General features: G+C 38.6%; 2 protein-coding genes across 3 annotated transcripts; one reads left to right on the top strand and one right to left on the bottom strand.

The window, feature by feature from the left end:
- The first annotated feature begins 13,445 nt into the window (after nt 1–13,445).
- On the top strand, nt 13,446–18,744 carry LOC131333633 (putative RING-H2 finger protein ATL21A). The gene is made up of 2 exons (XM_058368256.1): nt 13,446–14,261; nt 17,258–18,744. Exons 1-2 carry the CDS (start codon nt 13,538–13,540, stop codon nt 17,725–17,727), a joined length of 1,194 nt encoding a protein of 397 aa, XP_058224239.1. The 5' UTR covers nt 13,446–13,537; the 3' UTR covers nt 17,728–18,744.
- Nucleotides 18,745–19,129: 385 nt separating this feature from the next.
- Nucleotides 19,130–22,461, bottom strand: LOC131333634 (protein TRIGALACTOSYLDIACYLGLYCEROL 2, chloroplastic). 2 transcript variants are annotated; one of them, XM_058368257.1, is made up of 6 exons: nt 22,295–22,461; nt 21,419–22,026; nt 20,997–21,326; nt 20,113–20,228; nt 19,793–19,883; nt 19,130–19,675 (listed from the first exon to the last, which is right to left on the bottom strand). In XM_058368257.1, the coding sequence occupies exons 2-6, from the start codon at nt 21,944–21,946 to the stop codon at nt 19,583–19,585; spliced, it is 1,158 nt and encodes a 385-aa protein (XP_058224240.1). In that variant the 5' UTR covers nt 21,947–22,026; nt 22,295–22,461; the 3' UTR covers nt 19,130–19,582. The 2 variants fall into 2 exon arrangements, 1 of the variants encoding a protein (XP_058224240.1); XR_009201850.1 differs by lacking the exon at nt 19,130–19,675 and having other exon boundaries at nt 19,848–19,883; nt 20,113–20,239; nt 22,295–22,456.
- Between the last annotated feature and the right edge of the window lie 1,578 nt (nt 22,462–24,039).

The raw sequence follows: 24,039 nt of genomic DNA on the forward strand, positions 1-24,039 counted from the left end.
AATGAGTACATACACAAGCTACAACATTCCATATTATTGCAAGAGCAAATTCTCAAAAGATCAAAGCCAAAAATTCTCATTGTTCTTCCACTTTCATATTATTCTTGAGAGAAAATTTGTACAAGTCGTGAGCGATAATTTTCATACCTTCTTCACATACTTGTATTTCTTAAGTGAGTGTTTGAGTCAAACACTTGAAAGCTTAGAAGACCAAATTCGGGTTGGAATTTGGGTGTTATTGTTTTTGAGAAGTTTTCGGAGAAAATTCTTGCGGTTGTGCTAGCTCCTCGGGAAAGCTAGAGGCATTCGGTTCTTGTAAGCACCCGCAAGACTTACAAGTTGTAATCTTTTAAAGATTAGTCTAACCTTCAAGTAATTGCTTGAGGAGAAGTGGAGTAGGGCCGGACCGTGGACAAATCCGGACCGAACCACTATAAACGGGTTCTATCTCTCTATCTCTCTATTTTGATTGCATACTTATTGTTTGCATATATTGTTAGAGATAAATTTTTATTGGTAATTATTACTAGCAATCCTATTCACCCCCCCTCTAGGTTGCATAATTTGGGTAACAATTGGTATCAGAGCCTCGGCTCTTGTTTGTAGATTTAACCATCTAAGAGTTAAGATCCATGGCAACCACTAGTAATGTTTCTTGTATCGAAGGTCAATCGTCCAATAGACCTCCCTTGTTCACCGGAGAAAATTACTCTCATTGGAAAAATAGAATGATGATCTTTATTCAATCCACGGATTATGATCTATGGAAAATTATCAAAAATGGTCCCATTATTCCTACTAAGAAAGTTGGAGAAGAGACTATGCCTAAACCAGATTATGAGTGGAGTCATTTGGAAAAGGCTTCAATAGAAAAGAACTATAGAGCTATGAACCTTCTTTTTTGTGCTATTACTCCCAATGAATATGATTGTGTTTCCGCATGTGAATCGGCTAAAGAAATATGGGATAAGTTAGAAATGTCACATGAAGGAGATAGTCAAGTTAAGGAGTCCAAAATTGATATTCTTGTGCATAGCTATGAGCTCTTCAAAATGAAACCGGATGAATCTATATCTCAAATGTTTGCTAGATTTGCTAGTATTACTAACGGTTTAAAAGCTCTTGGAAAGATTTACAGTCAATCCGAAATGACAAGGAAGGTGCTCCGTTCCATGCCAACCAATTGGGACACTACCACCTCCATCATCCTACAATCCAAAGATTTCTCAACATACACGATGGACAAGCTCATGGGATCTCTCATGACGGAGGAAATGCATCACAACCTCAAGGGTGAAAAAGAGAAGAAAGTTAAGGATCTTGCCTTCAAAAGTACAACAAGCAAATCAAAAAGCAAAGAGGATTCAAGCAACGAAAGTGAGGATGATGAAATGGCGCTCATCACAAAAACGTTCAAGAAACTCCTCAAAAATAGAGCATCTCACAAAGGCAGAGGATTTTCAAGAAAAGATGGAGGCAAAGAAGAAAATAGTAAAAAGGATCCAATCATTTGCTACGAGTGCAAGAAGCCCGGCCACATCAAAAGTGAATGTCCATATGCAAAAAAATATTCAAAGAAGGACAAAAAGAGAGCTATGATGGCCGCATGGGACAATAGTGACGATAGTAGCTCCGATGAGGACGATGAGCAACAAGAGGTCGCTAACTTGTGTTTCATGGCCATCGAAGAAAACGAGGTAGATCTCGACTCATCCTATTCCTTTGATGAATTATTTATTGCCTATAAAGAGTTGAAAGTAGAATTTGAAAAGGTTGTTTCTAAAAACAAATTTCTTAAAAAGGTTGCTAAAGATCTTTCACTAGAAATAGATGATTTAATTGAAGAGAAAGATATTTTGGAGGAAGAAAATGAAAGTTTAAGAACCTCTTTGGAAAAAGAAAAAGAGTATTTGAAGGATACTTCCAAAAACGAATCTTTAGAAAAACAAATTGATGATTTAACTAATTCTCTTTCAAAACTCACTAATGGAAAAGAAAGTTTAGACATTCTTCTTGGAAAACAAATGGTTTCTTTTCACAAGGCCGGAATTGGTTATAATCCCACTCAACACAAAAATCTTTTTGAAAAAGATGTTCCTCCTTCTAGCCATTCTAAATTGACATGTCATTATTGTGGTAAAATTGGTCATATTTCTCCTACATGTCCTATGAAAGGATACTCATCTTCTAATGCAAAAAAGGTTTGGGTTCCTAAGAACCGTATCAATGCTAACCTTCAAGGACCCAAGATGATTTGGGTACCAAAAGTCAAGAATTGATGTGCTATTGTAGGTATGCTTCAAAAGTTCTCTCAAGGAAGGAAGTTGGTACCTTGATAGTGGATGTTCAAGACACATGACCGGTGACAAGAGGGCTTTCAATTCTCTTTCGTCTAAAGATGGTGGACATGTCACATTTGGAGACAACAACAAAGGTAAAATCATAGGAATCGGCAATATAGGTAATTCTCCTATTATTGAAGATGTTTTACTTGTTAATGGTTTAAAACACAATCTTCTTAGCATAAGTCAATTATGTGATAGAGGAAATCGTGTTATCTTTGAAAAATCCAAATGTATCATTGAAAATGACAAAAGCAACAAGACACTCTTCGTTGGACAAAGATTTGAAAATGTATATGTTTTTAATCTCAATGATTTAAGTAATTGTGATATAAAATGTTTTTCCGCTTTGAGTGAAAATAGTTGGCTTTGGCATAGGCGCCTAGGACATGCAAGTATGGATGCTATTTCAAAACTCTCTAGAAAAAATTTGGTAAAAGGTCTTCCTAAAATCAAATTTGAAAAAGATAGACTTTATGGTCCTTGCCAACAAGGAAAACAAACCAAGGTTTCTTTTAAGTCCAAAAATGTTGTTTCAACTACTAGACCTTTGCAATTACTTCATATGGATTTGTTTGGACCAACTCGCTCTCCAAGTCTTTGTGGAAACTATTATTGTCTTGTTGTTGTTGATGATTTCTCTAGATATACATGGGTGATGTTCCTAGCTCATAAGAATGAGGCTTATCCTAATTTCACTAAACTTTGTAGAAGAGTTCAAAATGAAAAAGGCTTTGTTATTTCTAACATTCGTACGGATCATGGAAAAGAACTTGACAATTCTTTATATGAAAAGTTTTGTGATGAACATGGTATTGGTCATAACTTTTCTGTACCTCGTACTCCTCAACAAAATGGAGTAGTAGAGAGAAAAAATCGTACTCTGGAAGAAATGGCCCGCACTATGCTTTGTGAAAACTCTTTGCCAAAATATTTTTGGGCGGAAGCCGTTAATACCTCATGCTATATTTTGAATCGAGTTTTAATTAGGCCTATCCTCAAGAAAACTCCTTATGAGCTTTGGAATGGTAGAATACCCAACATTAATTACTTTCATGCCTTCGGTTGTAAATGTTATGTATTAAACAATGGAAAAGATAACTTGGGTAAATTTGATTCAAAATCGGATGAAGGCATCTTTATTGGTTACTCTCTTACTAGCAAAGCATATAGAATTTATAATAAGCGCACTAATCTTGTTGAAGAATCTATTCACGTTTCCTTTGATGAATCTAATCCTTGTGCTACTAAGGATGTTGTTGATAATGATGACTTAGAGATTACACATAAGATTCATGACTTGACAATTCAAGAAAAAGTTGATGGTGATACTCAAGTAGAAAGTTCTCAAATCAAAGAAGATGAAGTTATTAATCAACCTCAAGATGCCATGGGAGACAACCAAGATCTTTCCAAGGATTGGAGATTCGTGCAAAACCATCCAAAGGACTTGATTCTTGGAGAAATTTCGAAAGGGGTAACCACTCGCTCGTCTCATAGAAATTTTTGTGAAAATCAAGCTTTTGTTTCTCAAATTGAGCCTAAAAACTTTCCGGAAGCTCAAGATGATGAAAATTGGATTTTGGCCATGCAAGATGAGTTAAATCAATTTGAAAGGAATAAAGTTTGGGCATTAGTACCTAAGCCTCTTGATCACACTATTATAGGTACTAAATGGGTTTTTCGTAACAAGCTAGATGAATCCGGAAATATTGTTAGGAATAAAGCTAGACTTGTTGCTCAAGGTTATAATCAAGAAGAAGGTATTGATTTTGAAGAAACTTTTGCACCGGTAGCTAGATTAGAGGCTATTCGCATATTACTTGCCTTTGCATCTTTCAAAAATTTCAAGCTTTATCAAATGGATGTGAAAAGTGCATTTTTGAATGGGTTCATAAATGAAGAAGTTTATGTCAAACAACCTCCCGGCTTTGAAGATCATGTATACCCCGATCATGTTTTTAAACTCTCAAAAGCTTTATATGGTTTGAAGCAAGCACCACGTGCATGGTATGATAGACTTAGTTCATTCTTGCTTGACAATGGCTTTACTCGTGGAAAAATTGATACTACTCTTTTCATTAAAGCCAAAGGTAAAGATATGCTCATTATTCAAATATATGTTGATGATATTGTCTTTGGTGCCACTAATGATAATATGTGCAAAGAGTTTGCTAAGTGTATGCAAGGTGAATTTGAAATGAGTATGATGGGGGAGCTTAACTTCTTCCTCGGACTTCAAATCAAGCAAACTAATGAGGGGATCCTAATCAACCAAGCCAAGTATGCGAAAGAACTTATTAAGAAGTTTGGCATGGAAGGATCAAAGCCAACGAGCACACCAATGAGCACATCAACTAAGCTAGACAAAGATGAGAATGGTAAGGCCGTCAATGAAAAGATGTATCGAGGTATGATCGGCTCATTACTTTATCTCACTGCAAGTAGACCGGATATAATGTTTAGTGTTTGCATGTGTGCTAGATTTCAATCATGTCCTAAAGAATCGCATTTAAAAGCTATTAAACGTATCTTTAAATATGTTGGCGGTTCTCATGACTTAGGATTGTTTTATCCACGTGGAGTTGCATTTGATTTAATTGGTTATTCGGATGCGGATTTTGGAGGTTTCAAAGTTGATCGTAAAAGTACAAGTGGGACTTGCCAATTTCTAGGGCACTCTCTAGTGTCTTGGCATAGCAAGAAACAAAATTCCGTAGCTCTATCTACCGCCGAGGCGGAATATGTAGCGGCCGGAAGTTGTTGTGCCCAAATATTGTGGATCAAACAACAAATGGAGGATTTCAATTTGCAATATGATCATATTCCTATTAAATGTGATAATACTAGTGCAATTAGCTTAACCAAGAATCCAATTCAACATTCTCGAACAAAACATATTGAGATTAGACATCATTTTATAAGAGATCATGTTCAAAAAGGGGATATTGAACTTAACTTTATTAGTACCGACAAGCAATTGGCGGACATTTTCACAAAACCCCTTGGTGAAGAACAATTTTGTTTCATTCGACGAGAACTCGGCATGTCTAATCATTTATGAAAAAGTTGTGTTCTTGATGTCAAAAGTTTTTTTTGGATTCAATGTTGAGTTGATTGAATTCGTAAATATCATACTTGATGGAGAGTACAAATGATCTTGATAAAGAAATCACCCTCCAAACATTTTATCATATGATTCATTTTCCTGTGTTTGGTATGCAGAAAAACAGTTTTATGGTCTTTAATGCTACTCCTCTTAAACGTTTTCTGGACTTAACCTGCATTTGTCAGTGTAGAGACCCGTATTTTATTTCCATAATTCTTTATGTTTTATTAAGGCATGAGTTGTGATATAAAATGGAGAATGAGTTCGGATGTCGAATGTGCTAGAATTTAGAAGTTCGGGATGCAAGTGTAAAATGCATGGGTGTATAAGTGAAGGTGTGTGTAGGGGATAATTCTCCCCCACATATATTTCTTTTCTTTTCCGGGCAGACACACACACGTTTCTCTCTCTCTACTCCCTCGACCGACTCTCTCTCTTTCTCACCTCTCCTCCAAACTTCTCTCTTAGATTTCATCGCCTTAGAATGAGATTTCGGAAAAATCCCAAGTACTAAAGTTGTTCTACGCAACGAGATCTTCCTATTGATCGAAGAAGAATCATGATCGAAGCACTTTGAGGTTTCCTCCATGTTCGGGCTTGCTTCTAACCCTCGAGGTAGGGATCTCCTACCTTCTTTACATGTTTAAGTGTTGGTTAGATGTACAAGAATCAAGTTTGATCATTTATTTTGAGTCTTGAACAAATCTGTTATATGCTGATAATTTCGTGGGTTTTGGAAATCTGTCTTTTGGGAGCCCTCTGCTAGAAATCACTGGCATTTGTCATGATTAAGACCTCAAGGGGCGGGTCAGGGTCGTGACAGTCAGTCGGATGTCCAAGCGGATGTCCAACCGGACAACCGTGAGGTTGAGACTTATTCAAGCTTTTGCGTTGCTAACTCTGATTTATTAAGTCTGTTACACTTAGTTTGTATGAACTTCATGGCTTAGTGCTTAAATTGTCTCTTATATACTTCGCCGATATGAATTTCTTGTCTCTAAGCTTGCAGGGATAATCATTCTCGGTAATACCCCTCGCATTCTTTAAAAAGCTCTCTTTTAGGGGGAGCATGTATTAAGGGGACACAACAATAAACACCCGAACACAATTTTCTTCCTCTATTCTTGTCCTATTCGGCGCCGCATCCCCTATCCTATCTCTATTCGGTGCCGCATCCCCTATTATCTCTCTTTCGGCGCAGCAATTCAATCAATTCGGCGCACCATTTCAAACAATTCGGCGCACCATTTCAAACAATTCGGCGCACCATTTCAAACAATTCGGCAATCTCATACTCTATAAATTCAACAACACAATCTCTATCTCCTCATCTATCTATCTCTCCTTCTCTCTCGGCCTAAATCTCTCATCAAGCAATGGCAAACATACCGCAAGGGTTACCGTTTGAGTTTTACGAAAGAGATGCCGAACGAGCAGAGTTCAGGTTGTTTATCCAAACCATTTGGATGCAACTCTTTATCTTCATTCTGCTGTGTGCGTTACTTACCATGAGAATACCACCATGGTTCGGATGGAATGTAAATGTGGATACTCTGTGGTATTGGATTGGCATTATAGCTGCCGTTGTAGCAGCCATTATTCGAGAATACGAAAATCAAGGACGCCAAGCTCTCAATGAACGAAGATAGAGTGCTACAGGGCAAGAGCGGCATGGTGCTGGAACCATGGCCCTATTGTTTTTCTCTTTTTAGTTTTTTTTTTATGATGTCACAGGGGGAGAAAAAGCCAAGTTTTAATTGATCTATCTTGCCATTTTGGGCAAATTTAAAAAATTGCTTGCTATGATCTGATGATTATTGCTATTACTCGTTGATCATAGATAACTGCTTTGGTGCATGTATTAAGGGGGAGATTGGCATAACTCCTACTTGAATAAAAACTATCATTTTGTGTCATCATCAAAAAGGGGGAGATTGTTGAAAAATGTATGCATTATAATTTGTGAAAATTTATATGCATCTCTATTAATTATTTTGATGATTAATTCAATGATATTTTTATTCGGCAAATACAAAATTATCGAAAAGTCGATTCCCGAATTAAATATTTTCGTGACCTTGAAATATAGCATAAAGTCTCTTGGATTCATGATTTATATTTACAAAGACTTTATTGAGCTCAATACATGCTTTAACGGTTTATTTAGATGAAATTGTGAGCCACAGGTTGACGAACCGGCTGACAAGCCGGCTGTCTGAACAGAAAGCTGTGACAACCGGACGACCACCCGGATGACCACTCTATCAAACGGCTAGTTTCCAACGGCTAGTTTCAAACGGCTAGTTTCAAACGGCTAGTTTCCAACGGCTAGTTTCCAACGGCTAGTTCCAACGGCTAGTTTCCAACGGCTAGGAAGCATATGGATGGCTATATAAGGCATCAAGAACTCATTAATGAGTACATACACAAGCTACAACATTCCATATTATTGCAAGAGCAAATTCTCAAAAGATCAAAGCCAAAAATTCTCATTGTTCTTCCACTTTCATATTATTCTTGAGAGAAAATTTGTACAAGTCGTGAGCGATAATTTTCATACCTTCTTCACATACTTGTATTTCCTAAGTGAGTGTTTGAGTCAAACACTTGAAAGCTTAGAAGACCAAATTCGGGTTGGAATTTGGGTGTTATTGTTTTTGAGAAGTTTTCGGAGAAAATTCTTGCGGTTGTGCTAGCTCCTCGGGAAAGCTAGAGGCATTCGGTTCTTGTAAGCACCCGCAAGACTTACAAGTTGTAATCTTTTAAAGATTAGTCTAACCTTCAAGTAATTGCTTGAGGAGAAGTGGAGTAGGGCCGGACCGTGGACAAATCCAGACCGAACCACTATAAACGGGTTCTATCTCTCTATCTCTCTATTTTGATTGCATACTTATTGTTTGCATATATTGTTAGAGATAAATTTTTATTGGTAATTATTACTAGCAATCCTATTCACCCCCCCTCTAGGTTGCATAATTTGGGTAACACGTCCAAACCACATCTAAACCGATCCGACCGAATAACGCTCATAGACAGGTGGTCGATGAGGTAAGTATGAATGTATGTGTTTTGCTCTATGATTTTTGGGTTTCAAAGAGTTTTTTAGTGCAAATATGAACGTACTTTATTTAAAAAAATATTACTTGAGTAATATAACATTTTTACAAATGCAAAATTTTTGAAGCTTTTTAGATTTTTTCGAAGTGCTTAGGTGTTTCAAATCTGCCCAAACCAACCAAGCTGAACCGGCTAAACTGCAAACCAAACCAACCGAACCGTGAAACACTCACGGACGGTTGCGGATGGAGAAAACAACAATTTGGCTAATGCAAATCCGCCTAGGAACCGAACCGATCCGCCCAAAACCAAATAGCGAACAGCCCTAACAGCAACCAATCGAGACCGTCCAAAAGTGTTTAGGACGGTCGCGATTGGCTCTGTAAACAACTTTTCACGGCTCCGCCGTTAAAAAAGATTTTCTCTTCTTTCTAAATTGGTTTAAAGAAAGAAAAAACAAAAGAATGGTACAAACAAAAAAATCAAAATTAAAAAAAAAACCCATGAAGAAATAATCTTTTTTTTCAAATCTGTCCCACGCTGGAGGGAGAAAATTAATGGAGCACTATCAAATTTTCTTGTCTTTAATTTGTTTAAAAATCCAAACAGAGTCTACCACCATATAAAATTTGGGAATTTAAGTTTCAACAAAAGGTATCATAAAAACCAGAAAAAAACCTTCAACACGGTTTTGACTAGATATGGATCACCCGTTGGTCACCGTTTGGAATTTTGAATTGTTCTTCTTGCCTTCTACCCACACACAATTGTGCCAAGACGCCAGAAAAAAAAATTTCAAATCACGCCATGAATTTTGATGGCTACCACAGTAGAGAAGGAGAAAGTAGAGTAATAAACGGATTGAACGCGCCCCCTCTCCCATTAATCAATCACTAGCGGTGGAATTATGGTTCTTACCATCGCTTTGAAACCTTCTCAAACTTGGCTTCATACTCCCGCCTCGAGGGGAAGGGGAACCAAGAAAGAAAGCAAGGGCGAAGATTAATTGATTCGTTCCACTCGAACGAATCCTTTTGACAAAGGAATTGCCGGGGGGCCCAAGATGGAGCATGTGGTCCTTTTTTTCGAACAAAATAAGATGGCTAATGGCTTTCTTTATTTCGCCAAATTTAAGGAAAAATTATCTAACTGCAAACAAAGAGAGGAGTGCTAGGTACAAAGAAAATCTATCCGAAAATTACCCCGAATGGGCAAGTCAACGGTACAGATACAATTCAAAGTGAACCTATACCATTGATTTGCTCTTTCATGGTAATTTTCGGGTAAATTTTCTTTGCACTTAGAATTTCTCAGACAAAGATGATGTATTAGTAAGATTTATCCGGAAATCTTTTATGTAGTTCGGCATAACACCTCCAATTGTAAAAAAAAAATACAAGAGAAGGATTCCGTAAAAAAAAATGTTATCTACGATAGTGAGAGAGTAAACTCTCATGCACAAAGACAAAGCTCGCTATTCCCAAATATATATTTTTTGAAGCTATTCCCAAATATAAGGCCATGAAAGTCCACTCTTTTTTTCTTTTCTTTTTTTAGAAAAAAAGTCCACTCTGTTAAGAAAAACCTTTTGTACGAAAACCCTAGTTTTTTAAAAAAAATAATTCGAAAGTTTCAAAGAGAGAATCACAAACCTAGAAGGTCTATGAAGGACCAGAAAGAGTCTCTCACGATCATGTTTATGACCGAAGGAGCCTTCCTAGTACTTATTTCAATTTAGGTTTTCTTGCAATTCAAAGTCCAAGCAGAAAATGGAACACCTCTAAATATGGACTTCGTGTTGGTGTTGTATTGTGCGATTCATTGCACCATGTTGCGTGCTTCCAAGCCGTCGGATCGTGCATCTGACGGCTTGGATCTCATATTGGCAACCAACGATCGAGAGCCGTTTATTGCAGAGATGAGATCCGAGCCGTCGGATGCACGATCTGACGGCTCGGAGGTGCGCAGCACCATCCCCCAATTCTCTAAATATATAGCATGCATACATTCTACGTACATTTATTCTTGTAAGAAAAGTAAGCAGCGTAACCGATCAATTGGGACTAAACTCAAATCAACAAAATTCTTATTCTTTACTAGGAGGTCCAAATTAAATACATTTTCATATTTTTCTTACCATAAGCAAGAATCTCTCCTGAAACTTTAACCTCTTTTCTATCCTCCGTGAAAAAAGAAAGAAAAGCAAGCAGCATGGATAGACAAGGGCTCGCTCTTATCTCCAGTTTGATGCAGTCTAATTTGGTTTGGTTTGGTTTGGTTTGGAATTTTTTGTATATAGGCTTGTTGGGGACTTATTACGATAATGAGCGACACGTGACTCAATTTGACTGGACATCTTTTTTTTCTATGAATTATAAATTGGCCGATTCTGGAGAGCCAAATTTGATTTGAAATTTCAACAATTTATGAAGAAACATGATTTGCGCATTTTTTTTCCCAATCGATCCATCTAATTTCCTCATAAATCTTGTCGACGAGGTCTACGAATTCAACTATATATTTCGATCTGAAATACAACCTAAATTAGACGACTCCGAACCACATAAAAATAGACTTACTCTGAGCTAGGGCGACATTCCTCTCTCTCACAAAAGTATGTGAGGCTCACCGACTTGAAAAATGAGACCCATGCCCTTACGCGAGAGGAGAAACATTGCCCCTAGGGCAGGAAAATACTCCCTAGAAAATAGTCCCACAGACACAGCCGCAAGAGGTGTGGTGCACCATCCTCGCAACTAGCAATCCGGAGATGTGGGATCCAAAACATTTGGAGAGGGAGAGGGAGAGAGAGAGAGAGGAGAGTTGACTTTCAAAGTGCCGACCAACCAATGCCTGCCATTAAACAGGCAACAGCTGTACAAAGTCGACGCCGCAAACAAACCAATAGCCTGGAACCTCAATGATAGAGATTATTCCATGCCCGTGGGACACCGCCACGTGATATCTCAAAGTCACTTTTCACCACACATTTTAGCGTGGACCCCCAAGGGCATTGAAGGTTTGGATTAAAAAATACGGGTGACTTTTTTGTTTTTATTAAAAAAATCGGATTTACTACCTCTATTCCTAAATAAGTGTTTGGCGAGCAAACCTAGACCTCATAAAAGATGCATGTTTTTTGTTAAAAAATTTAATTTTTTTCTACAATCTAATAGAACTCATTGCTACTATTGATTTGTGAAAAAAATTAATTTTTTTAACAAAACAAATGCATTTTTTTAAAAGCTTATATTTGCGCATCGGACATTTATTTAGGGACGGAGGAAGTATTAATTTTGGGTTAAAATTTTGTGATTTATTAATTAGTCTCGACAAGACGAACTAAAAAGTATAAATTTTTTTTTATCGGAACCCATAAGTTTTTTGACGGCTTTTGACTTGTTTTTTGTCTTTTTCAAAAAAGTTATTCCGATAAAAAATTTATACTTTTTCGATTTCTCTCGTCGAATCGAATCAATAAATTATAAAAGTTAGACGAAAAATTAAATAAAAACAAAAAAATAAGTTACTATTTACTTTTTCGATTCTTCACGCCTAATTAAAGATGCTACACTCTTCAAAAAAATTAAAGATGCTACACTTTCCACACCGGCCAGTAAAACCCTGCCACGACAGAACCGTCCAACCTTTTTCCGAGTCTGAAACCCTGACGTCGGTACTTGTTTTTTTTTGGATCCGCTATGTCGGTATTTAAAGTACTTGTCCTATGAAAATTTGCCAGGCGTTGAACGATCAATATCATTGTACCACAACCACAAGCTCCACCAACCCACGTAGTACAACACGCGTTCACATTTTTAAGAATGAAATTTTCTTGGCGTAGAAATCAACTCTTCCATCACCCTCGGCAAATCCGTACCACAACCGAGATCAATCTCGCGTAGTGATCCATCACGTACAATTTTCTAGACTGGCCACAATTTTATTCGGAGTTGTAGACTCGAACTGTTAATTTTTTAAATCTCAATATGCGTACATGTTAAAAATCAAGTCGATCGAATAGTGATCGATGATTTCTTTTCGTGCAAATAGTGATACATGTTTAGCAGAATCGTATTTGTCCGAAAAGAAATGTATAGTACCACACATTCCTCGGACGACAGCTATGATTTGCTCGGATAGGTATCAACTTAAGATTGAGTTAATTCTTTTTATAGACAACTAATACGTTGAAATTTATAAAGTGAAATATCCTGGCGGGTCCGATCAATAGTAAAAAGCATGGTGGGTCTTAGGCCTAATTTTTCAAAGGAAAAAAAAAAATTACCTTTAGCACTTTTGAAAATTCCTGCGTACTGTTTTCAATAAATTTTCTCTATCTATATCTCTCCACTTATTATTCTCAATAACCTCTCTCAAAATCAAAACCGAACAAAATCCTCAAAATCTAAGCTAAACAAGGTCCTCTCATTTTATGTGTGTAGTGTTTTTACCAAACATACAGAATGTGAGGTAACTTGATTCCCCAAACCAACCCATTAAAAACCAAATCCAGACCATTATTCAACTCCATTAAACCCGGAGGCCGAATCGTATTTGTCCGAAAAGAAATAGACTGTATAAAGTACCATCCATTCCTCCGACGACAAAATGCGATTTGCTTAGATAGATCATAGAGTGAAATATCTTGGCGGGTCGATCAAAAGTAAAAACCAGGGTGGGCCTTAGGCCTAATTCCTTAAAAATGAGGTTCTCAAAATTTCTGCACATGATTTTTAATAAGTTTTATTTATCTATCTTTTCACTTATTACGTTTTAAAATTTCTTTCAAAATTCAAACCGAACAAATTTTATCTATCTATCTTTTCACTTATTACACTTTAAAACCTCTTTCGAAATCCAAACTCGAACAAATTTTATCTATCTATCTTTTCACTTATTACACTTTAAAACCTCTCTCGCAATCCAAACTCAACAGTATCCTAGCGTTTTTGGGAGACTATGATTCCTCAGACGTTAAAAACCAAAATCCAGACGCATTTATTCAACTCCAAATTACAAAACCCAAATGGAGACCACAGTACTCCCCTCCTTCCTCTCCATCTCCATCTCCATCTCCTTCCTCTTCTTCACCTACACAGCTTCGTCCGTAATCATCTGCCCTTCTTACTCCTGCGACGAGACCGGACCCGTGATCCAATTCCCCTTCCGGATCAAAGGCTTCCTGCCCGACCGCTGCGGCTACCCGGGCTACGACCTCACCTGCAACAACATCAACCAGACGATCCTCACCCTCCCCTACTCCGGCGACCTCGTCGTCAAGGAGATAGACTACGACAACCAGTGGATTTACATCAACGACCCGGACTCGTGCCTCCCCAGACGGATCCTCCTCGACTTCAACCTCACGGGATCCATTTTCAGACCGAACTACTCCGAAAACTACACTTTCTTCAACTGCTCGGCGTCCAAGTGGCCCGACTACATCATAACCGGATCCGGGCCCGTGTTATGCCTGGGGAGTGCTAACTTTACGGTTATAGCGTTGGACGCCGGGGATATGGAGAACGCGAGCAGCAGTGTGCCTCCGTTTTGTAGGGAGCTTTCGACGGTCGCGTCTCCGGTTCAGCTGACTCCGGTGAATCCGATCCCCGATGCGACGCTGAGGTGGAAGATGCCGAATTGTTTGGGTTGTGAAGCCGCGGGTGGGACCTGCGGGTATGTGGGGGAAACGGGGAGTGAAATTGGATGCTTCTTTTTTGATACCGGCAGTACTGGTGATAGCAACCGTGGTAAGTTTTCGTATTTTTCCCATTTTTCTTAATTTGTCAATGGGAAAATAATCTGTTGAATAGATATACAAAGAAAAAAAAAGAAAATTTCATCAAAGAGAAAAACACCCACACGCATGACGTGAGATTCAAACTCTTGATCTCTTAATGAGATTCAAGAGTCCTCTAGCCCGGGTGGTTCTGTAGAACAGAATTTATTAGTGCAATGTTTTTTTTAATCATTATAGGTTTTCTCTTCTCTATTTGGAAACATTCCCTGGTCCTACTCTTTGGTCCCGTAAAGTAGCTTGGTTCTGTTCCAATTTCAACAAAAGAGAGAGAGAGAGAGTAAAGTTTTTCAGTATTACTATTAGAAGGTTTGCTTTAGCTGCTATGGTCCATTCGATTTGGCAAGAAAGGTATAACAGAATCTTCTTCGAGGGCATTTTACATTATAAGATCCACTAACTCTGTTAATTGGCTAGTATAGGGGCGAACAATTAATATATAACCACACAGAAATACAAAAAACTCCTCTCACACGAGGAGTGAGGCCCACACTTGCTGCGTGTGTGGCACTCCTCATGTGAGAGGAATTTGTGTGTGTAAATGTGTGTATGGTTGTAGAAGAGTTGCGAGGGCAATGAGGCTTTTTGTATAACTTCCATTAGCCCCCAAAGATTATTCTTCTTTCACTTACTGCTTTTAAAAACTTCATTAGAGCATCTCCGACCTTCACCCATATTTTTCTTCAAATTTGAGTCAAATTTTGGGTAAAAACCTATTTTGAGTAGACACATGTCCAACCATCAAACCCAAATTTTACATATCTCCCTCTTTCTCTCTCTCTCTAACTAGCCGCTGGAGAAATGGGTCAAGGCAAAAATTGTCTCAGATTTGGGCAAAAAAATGGGTAAAACCCAAAATGGGAAAGAATTTGGGTCAAAGATTGAAGAGAGATTTTTGTGATTTTTGCCCCATTTTTAAATTTGAGTCTTAAAATGGGTCAAAGCTGGAGATGCTCTTAATGACCTCAAGTATTTCGAAAGTATCAAATTAGTCTTCAATGAGCTCCTAATATTTATAGCAAACCGTTTGTTTAATTTTGGTCTTCAATGGGCTCTCCAAACAAAGGCTCCTAAGTTAGGCTCTCAACGCATTAGATAAGTTCAGGGAGCCTTCTTAAATCTTTTACTAGCCTCTAAGTGGGGGCCGTTGTCTCAAAATAATCAGTTTTTTTTTTTTTTTTCTTTTCAAAATAGCTAATGGTTTAACTAGTCCATTGGAGCGCATACATGCTTCTAAATTAGCATACTCTTAGGATTCAAAATAGGAGAGTGGACAATTTAGGAGAGTGGTCCTAAGTCCAAACAAACCTCTAGTCTGAACTCTGAACAAGGCAAGAATGCTCTCATACAAGTCAATATCTAGCAGGGACATACAATGGTCCCAGATGGCTACAGCTTAGTTTCCAAACCTATATGAACAGAAATCATAAAAACCAACTTAAAGATATTACTTTAAATATACACATGGGTTAGAGGGTACCCATCACGTCGGAAATACTCATTCAAACAAGTTTTCCACATTCAACTCTCATTAATATGTGTGATGGTGACTCCAGGGAAAAACTCATCAGTTTCTTATGGAGACCTATCTTTTTTGCTCTCTTTATTTATAACATGCCTTATTACGTGATTAAGTGTACCTAGCTTTCAAAAGTAACTGTTTGGACCTTTTATTTGTACACATGGGCGTAGTTCCCTGGGGAAGGGGTTTCTGTAGTGAACGCTATATTTGTACCAAAAATGCCACATGATCATGATCATGATAGATTTATATATGATTCAGTTTTGAATTTGAAGACCATTCATTTTTGTATACCAAAAGTTGTCTAATCAAGAGGTTAATCATATCCGATCAATATAATTTTTCTCCTGGATAATCTACTCAATGAACTCTTCAAACTAAACCGGTAAAGCCCATCGAGGCCTACTACACCCTGTATAGCACATCAGCACTCTATGAAAACTCCTTTGTCATTTGGTTTTAGATTTGAGCAGAAAAGCAATATATGATAATAATAGAAGACTAGAAGTGTAAGTCACCAGCTGTAATAGTTTTTTCTATGGACTTCTTCGTTTGTGTTGTGACTTGAAAGAAGGGCGTATTTGCCACAGTACTGCTGGTTTCATGATCAACTTTGCCCGGATTGGAACAAATCAAAACTGCTTTCATGATCAACCTTGCCCGGACTTGGAATAAGTTGAATAAGTCAAAATCTGCTTTCATGATCAACCTTGCCCGGATTTGGAATAAGTCAAAATAACCAGATAGGTACATGGCTTTCAAATTAGTAATTAGTAAGAAATGGACGATTCCGACGACTAACAATACGGTTGACTTTGCAAAAGTTAGTATGGCGGGTCATTTATTAGTAAGAAAATGCTAAGATCCGTTCATATGGCGGTGGATAATCTCAATATATACATGAAGTTATATAGAAATTCATTAGACAATTCTAATTTACACTGCTTTATTATCACATTGACCTTCATTCTATGGATAGTGTCATGGTAGGAAAATTTAAGAGAGAGAGTTGTGATGGTCCCAACTTCTTTCTTTTTCATTTGCAAAGATAAGAGTGGGCTGCATTAATCATCACCCACTCTCACCTGCCCCCTCTGAGCTTTGTTGACAAATTGTAGCCAAAATTTTGAAGCACTATGGAGTTTTGTGAATAATGTCACTAAAAAGTTACAGCTTGGTTGATGTGAAATATTTACAAGTATTGCAACTTCATTTAGCATGATAAATGACAAGACAATACAGATATTGTTGAGTCTTGACGCAGAACGTTCAACCCACAAAATGTGGCAATATTCTCGTAAGCATAAGTCACCTTGATGGTGATAAAACTTGGAAGTATGTCTCATGACTATTTGTACGATTTTTCTGCTAGTCAACTTTTCTAATTCTAAAGCTCACTTCTTTCATGGTTAATTTTGCTCTTGTAGGCCTACCAAGGAGTGCAAAGTACGGGATCATCATAGGAGTTGGAATACCTGGGCTTGTTTGCCTTATTGCGCTTGTATGTTACTGTTGTGGCAAGGTCAGGACGTACGGTCAGCGTCGCCGACTTGATGCTCAACTCTCTAATTTGACAAGCAATCCGCAGCCCATGGTCATCATAACGGGCCTTGATGGGCCCACAATAGAGTCATACCCAAAGACGGTGATTGGAGAAAGCCGGAGATTGCCCAGGCCCAATGATGGCACTTGCCCAATTTGCCTGGCAGAGTACCAGCCCAAAGAGACCTTAAGAACCATACCGGAATGCAACCACTATTTTCATGCTAAATGCGTTGACGAATGGCTCCGGATGAATGCCACGTGTCCCTTGTGTCGGAACACACCATCGGAATCATCCGTCATGACACCCTCCTCATCAGTGTCATCATCGTCGTCGTTGTCAACATCATCCTAGAGTAGCTATATTTTTCCATCATTCAGTCAACAATATTGTATGTATAGAGTGTAGCATAGAAAATTTCCTTTTTGGAGGGAGATTTGAGAGATTGCTTTTTATATTTTTGAGAAGAGGGTGATTTTGGTGATCCATTGCTTGATTATGCAAGTGGCAAATAGATTAAAGTAGGGAGAATCAACAAAAGTGAATTGGACAACTAGGATACTTACAATCTGGTCCATTTTGTTTCACAGCCAGAATATGTTTTGTCACTATGAAGTCCCATAATGGGCCTATCTTGATTGGTGGTGTCTTTGAACTTGGTCACCTGTACAGCCCAGACCTGTTTTTATAAGCATTTGCATATTTCTTCATCGTCTGCTGATCAACATTGAGGTATTAAGGCATATGGTATCAAGACTCGAGAGAGAGCGAGAGTTCTCTAGAGAGAGAAAGAGAGCCCCATGGTGGGTTCCCCTCCTCCCCCCTCTGCCCCACTTCCCTTCCTCACCCCTCCGCCCCATCTCCCCTCTTCCTTCTTCTCGTTCCCTCCGTTCCCCTCCTGTCCAGTTCTCTCTCTCCTCTTTTCTCCCCTCTCTCCTGCAGTCTCTTCCTCCATGGGTGAGGGTTGAGAGCATTCTCCTCACCATGATTTTTGGACTCAGGAACCAGATTTAGTGTGCTGGATCTGGGTCTTTGGAAGCAGCTCTGCGGCAACAGTGGCGTCATCCGGCAGCGGCTTCTCCAGCGGGCATGTGCTCAATTGGTGCAGCGAGTCTATCTCGAGAGCTACTCTCCCCATACCTGGCCTCTCCCTTGACCACTCCACCTACCCTCACAAGTGTGATCAATGGGTCCGGCTCCGGCGTTTTTGGCTCTTGGCGGCTTTTTGTTTTTGTTTTTTGTTTTTATTTTTGTTTGTTGTTTAGGTGTGTTGTTCTTGTAATTTGGACCGGTAGTGTCCTTTATATATATATGATATGATATGTTTCTGCCTTGATCAAAAAAAGAAAAGAAAAGGCATATGGTATCAAATTGGGAGTGAATCGTGATTATTATCACCTCTAATTGGGAATTTGGAATAAGGATGTGTGGAACCTTGACCCTTCGCATAGATAAGGCTTATAACAGCAGGTGTAGATACACTCATCAAAGAAAAATGTTCGAATACCGATGTGTCCGTTGCTGTCTGACGTGACGTTCATCGGACAGTTCCACAAGTCCATAGAACTTGTGAATTTGTTTTCACTTTTTCTACAACACGACGGACCTCAATGGCAACAAGCTTGGGGATGCATGTCTTTCCTTAAACAATATCATTCTTCCAGAATACAGTGGGTTGAAATATGAAGCCATGACAAAAGGCAAGTATGGGAAGTTAACGTGGCTCTCCTGAAGATGCTTTTCTGAGAAAGTTCTATGACAATCACAAGGTAAACATAATTCTGGCAATCAAATGTTTCAATGGCTCCAAGTCAACCCTCATATATTCAAAATACACCTGATACTAATACTACTAGGATTCTCAATGCAGCCACAAAATGATGTTCCTATGACAACTACAAACTAAAGAAAATTTGAGCTAGCACTCATGTCAGCAACTCAAGATTTCAATGAAAATATCCTACAATGAAAAGCCCAGACAATTTCAAAACTAAATTGGGATTCAAGAAAATTCAAGACTTGTACTTTTCCACTGTGTAGAACAATGCAACAGGCTGGCCAGTACAAGAATTTCCGTTCTCTAGAAAAACCAGGATGGTCAGAAGTTACTCTATTTTTTCCGTCCTCTGAAACAACAAACGACCAAAACAGTACCGTTCTGAGCCAAACCACTGTGAACTTTTGCTGTTAACCCAACTTCCCATTATCTTCACAATAGCCTGCTGAGGGACTTGATAAGCAATTTTAAATCCCGTCTTGTAGCTTCATCACCCGTGAATCCCAAAATATCAGAGCTTATGCTCTGCAATTACAGAAACACGATCAAGAAAAAAAAGAACAATGATGATAGAAGAAATCAATAAATATTGTATCGTGTCGTTGGATAATAATGTAAGGATCAAGCCAATTTAAAGCACACCTCAACGTTCTTCAAAGTGAAAATAAGGGTATATATGGACTTCCGGATCAGTTCCGTGTTATCTGGGGTCAAAATGGATGAATGCACCCGTCTGCAGAGAGAGAGAGAGAGAGAGAGAGAGAGAGAGAGAGAGAGAGAGAGAGAGAGAGAGAGAGAGAGAGAGAGAGTTAAGGGACTGTATGCCTAAAGCCACATCTGGGTAGATACAACAGATTACAAACCGGTGATTATCATTTCATCAAATCATTCTCAACTACAATGACACCTAAGCCTAATCACAGAGGAAGACAAGATTAAATTCTGTTATGACATTTATTTACCTCAAGTCCACAGAGGCTTCTGTCAGGCTTTTGGTTAAACCCTCAACTTCCTTCAGCAAACCACTGTTACGAACCTCTGCCAGCAAAGGTTGAATATCTTCGGCCATGGCTTCAATCTGAGACATCACTACATCAGAAATAAATTTTCCGTGCATTAGGATATACAAAATGAGGGTACAAGAAAGGATCTTGATGCTCGCTCAGAAACTATATTCATATATTCCCACCTGTCTCACGACAACAACCGGAGATCAACAACAAAAAGTTCCACACCACCAACCTCAAAAACTGTATCCGTAATTCCGTATGCATGTTGCAAATGAAACACCTCTAAAGCTGTATGCAGGGAGCAAATGAATCTAATCACCACAGTTCATCTAAATTCATCTAATCACCACAGTTCATCTAAATCCTTTGAATCATTTCCACTTACTTGGTAAGTTGGGACCATATACCCAATTACCCGGCAAAAATGTCCAGGGGAATCAGGCCAATACAGTGACATTTCTGCAAAAATGCCCAGTCTCTAAGTTGGATAGCAAATACTTCATAGAACAACTCCCACTTAGTTTTTCAGGTCACTCTACTTGATTACCACTGATACATATCTGTCATTGACAATGCAAATGGTTGTCTACAAAACTCTCTGAGTCCTTAACCTATCTTGGAAAACTATGAGAATGAATATGTCCTCATATGAGAAGTAGTTTCTGGGTTTGTTTAGTTTCAAAAAGTACTGAAGGACTCAGAGGAGTAGAGGACATATATTGACAAACAGCCCAAATCAGTTTCCATGGCAAATATGCATTTCCATGAACTGGAATTTTAATAGGCAGAACAGCAACTAAACGATTAGTACACTAGCTGCAGCAATCACATCACACCTTTGCAAGCAGTGGCCGTGCCTCTTCAATAACAGATGAAACTCGTTGAGCCAACGTATAGGCATTGGCAACACCAATCTCTTCTACCTCACGTCCAATTCGGGTAAATATCCCAACCAATGCATCCAAACTTACCCCTTGATATCCCTTCATCTTCTGTCTGTCACATACAATTAAACCTTCTTTAGCACATTCGGCGTGCAGCGGCCCCACTGAAGGTGCCGGGACAGGATCTCGAGGGGTAATATCAATCAGAGTCTCCATGAGAAGGCCAGACTGGTTCACCTCAACCAATGAATTTCGCGGTATGATTATTTTATCATCTTCGACCTACCAACAGAAAGGAGATGCATATATGAGCAAAAGTCCGCAGCTTAAATCAATCAACAAGGTTTGAAATTCAATAAAGCCATGTGACAAACCTCAACGACGGCTTCAATGTTTTTCAAAGAAGGGTTAACGCGAATGACATTGCCGACAGTGACCCCTCTAATCCTAACCGGAGTTCCTGTCGAAATCCCACAAGCCTGAGCAAACTCAAAAACAGCCAAATACTTCCTGAATTTAGACCGCACTTGAAACCCCCTCAACCAAGCCAAACTAAGCGCGAGGAGGACAGTCCCCGACACGAGAAACAGTCCAACCCCACCTTCCCAAATGCTTCTCTTTCCGAACCCAAAATCGCTCAGCGGACGAAACGTCTGTCTCCAGATGGTACGAGGAACGTCCAAAATAATCGCAAAAGGGTTCTTTTTCTTGTCAGCTTCGGACAAGGGCGGTTTGCTCTGCCCAGTTTCAGCAGACGACGCGGCTCTTATCGTGGACAGCTTCTTTTGTGATTTCGGGGGCAAATGTGGCAAAAAGTTTGTGGAATTACGAGTGCTGGTAATTAGAGACGAAGATACAAGAGTAGGGCATGTAGAAACCTGGACCAATGAATTCCCAACCATCTCTCTCACAAAATTTGGTCTCTTTTTTACTCTAACGAATTCACTTTTTTTCGATTCCAATGAAACAAGGTAAGCGGAGTCTACAAAGTAAACACAACGGTCAAAATTTGAAATATTGTCACAAAATATTATTACAAAAAGACTGTTCAGAAACAGTAAAGTTCAATTGCAGATTAAGTTAAAGGATCAGAATCGAGTGATCAAAGTCGGGGGATAAGCGTGAGAGAGATGGAATGTGGTTGCGAAGATTGAGGAAATGAGTAATCAAGCGTAAAGTACGAGAATCAAGTTAACGGGATTAAGAACCGGAAACCCTAATTCAATTGGAGAATGGAGAAGGATACGTACCAGGGGGCCGAGCGAAGAGAGGTAACGACGGAGGACCGACCACCGCCGCCGCCGACGAAGCTGTGGTGGTGTTGGGCTGCTGCTTTGCGAGTGACGTCCGCGGAGAAGTGAAGAGGAGAGAGAGGAAAGTGGGGGAGCTTATTTTCTTTTGTTTTCTTTGTTCTTTTTTTTTTTTTAATCAATGTAAAAGGGGAGCTTCAAGCATACCATAGGTACATCACTAGAGCGTTGCGCAACCTTTTATTTTCTTCCATAGCTCATTACATTTGGGTAAATGATTGTTGAAAATCAACATAACATTTCGGTAAATAGCTGTTGAAAACAAGATTATATTTTCGGTAACTACATGTCGAAAATATGTTCAACTTTCGGTAAACAACTGCCGAACATACATTTTCGGTAAATAGCTGTTGAAAAAAATATTATATTTCGGTAATTAGGTGCTGAAAATATATTTCAATTTCGGTAACTAACTGTCAAATATAATTGAAAATTTTTAACGGGCTGTGGAAGAAAATAAAGGGCTGCGAATAACAGCGCCCCATAACTATTGTTATCCTGTTCTGCTTAACTTTTAATATTTTTTTGTTTTTATTTGAATTTTATTTTATATTTTTTAGTTTCATCCAAATTTTAGTGCATTATTGAAACATTAATTTTTTTCTTGCTTGCTGAAAAGTGGTTATTTTTCAAAAAAAGTGAGCTGCACAACTAACAAATGCAAAAAAATTCAAATAAGAAAAAAAAAAAAAACCCTAAAAATCTTTAGTGGAACACCACCTTATTTGTTTGTTTTCAATTTTGCCACAATCCAACCAGAAACAATCATTGAGGAGTTGGACATAAACCCAAAATGGAACTCCTCGCCACTGCTACCTAACTCCACATACTTGTGAGTGGGAGGTTTGATGGTCCACTACTGTTTCAGTTTTTGGAATTGTTAACGATGCTAGTATGGAGTCTAGCCTTCTCCAATGTTTCCAAACACGCATGTGGTCGTCGCTAATTCAACTGTTATAATTCATCCCAAAGTTTGAAAGAAATAACGAGTTGATTCATGTTAAATATTTTGCCGTAGGTTAAAAATTAGAAACTGTAAACGTTGTCGTTGTTCATCTAAACAATAAACATTAGTACTATAAAGAAATAGCATATTCAAATAGCGTTAAAAAGGTGGCACTAGTTGTAAGGGTCTTGAGCCTCCCACATAAGGGTCGTGGAAGAGGTATATGGTGGCCGGGGACTGGAGAAGGGACTAGACTATAGAGCCAATCAAAAAAATGCAAACTTGCTTTTTCAATTCACATCTATGAGCGACTATTCCTCTATCTCTTGCTCGCTTCCATCAGACTCTGACAGCTTAGGAAAGGTAAGGTTGGAGGTTGTGGTTTTGGATGGGTGTGGATGCAGAAGGTAGAACTTAGGAGGTGGGATTTCATATTAGGGGCACAATAAAAATTTGATGGGAATAAAAATACTCTCTGTCTCACACTCTCAAATTACTTGTTCACTACGAAAGTGATGCAATTCTTGAAAAAATTGATGGGAAAAAGCCCCAAAACTGATTTTTTGAACTTCATCTTGGACATTTCAAAAAGTATTTGGATAAAAGTTATAAATTTTCACTCTTTCGATTCGTCTTGACGAACGAATCAACAATCCACAAAAACCAGACGCAAAACTAACAAAAAACAAAATTGAATAAGAAAAAACAAAAAAAAAAGTCCAAAAATCTTAGCCAAACT

This window comes from Rhododendron vialii, chromosome 7a (genome assembly GCF_030253575.1).
Source record: "Rhododendron vialii isolate Sample 1 chromosome 7a, ASM3025357v1".
Classification (NCBI taxonomy): domain Eukaryota; kingdom Viridiplantae; phylum Streptophyta; class Magnoliopsida; order Ericales; family Ericaceae; genus Rhododendron; species Rhododendron vialii.

Bases quoted from the DNA above. Each gene is read 5' to 3' on its own strand.
- LOC131333633 (XM_058368256.1), top strand. From the start codon at position 13,538: ATGGAGACCACAGTACTCCCCTCCTTCCTCTCCATCTCCATCTCCATC. The intron at 14,262-17,257 runs GTAAGTTTTCGT...TTGCTCTTGTAG, and splicing joins TACTGGTGATAGCAACCGTG to GCCTACCAAGGAGTGCAAAG.
- LOC131333634 (XM_058368257.1), bottom strand. From the start codon at position 21,946: ATGGTTGGGAATTCATTGGTCCAGGTTTCTACATGCCCTACTCTTGTA. The intron at 20,229-20,996 runs GTGTGATGTGAT...GTGATGTCTCAG, and splicing joins CACGGCCACTGCTTGCAAAG to ATTGAAGCCATGGCCGAAGA. The intron at 19,676-19,792 runs GTGTGCTTTAAA...CTGTAATTGCAG, and splicing joins TCACTTTGAAGAACGTTGAG to AGCATAAGCTCTGATATTTT.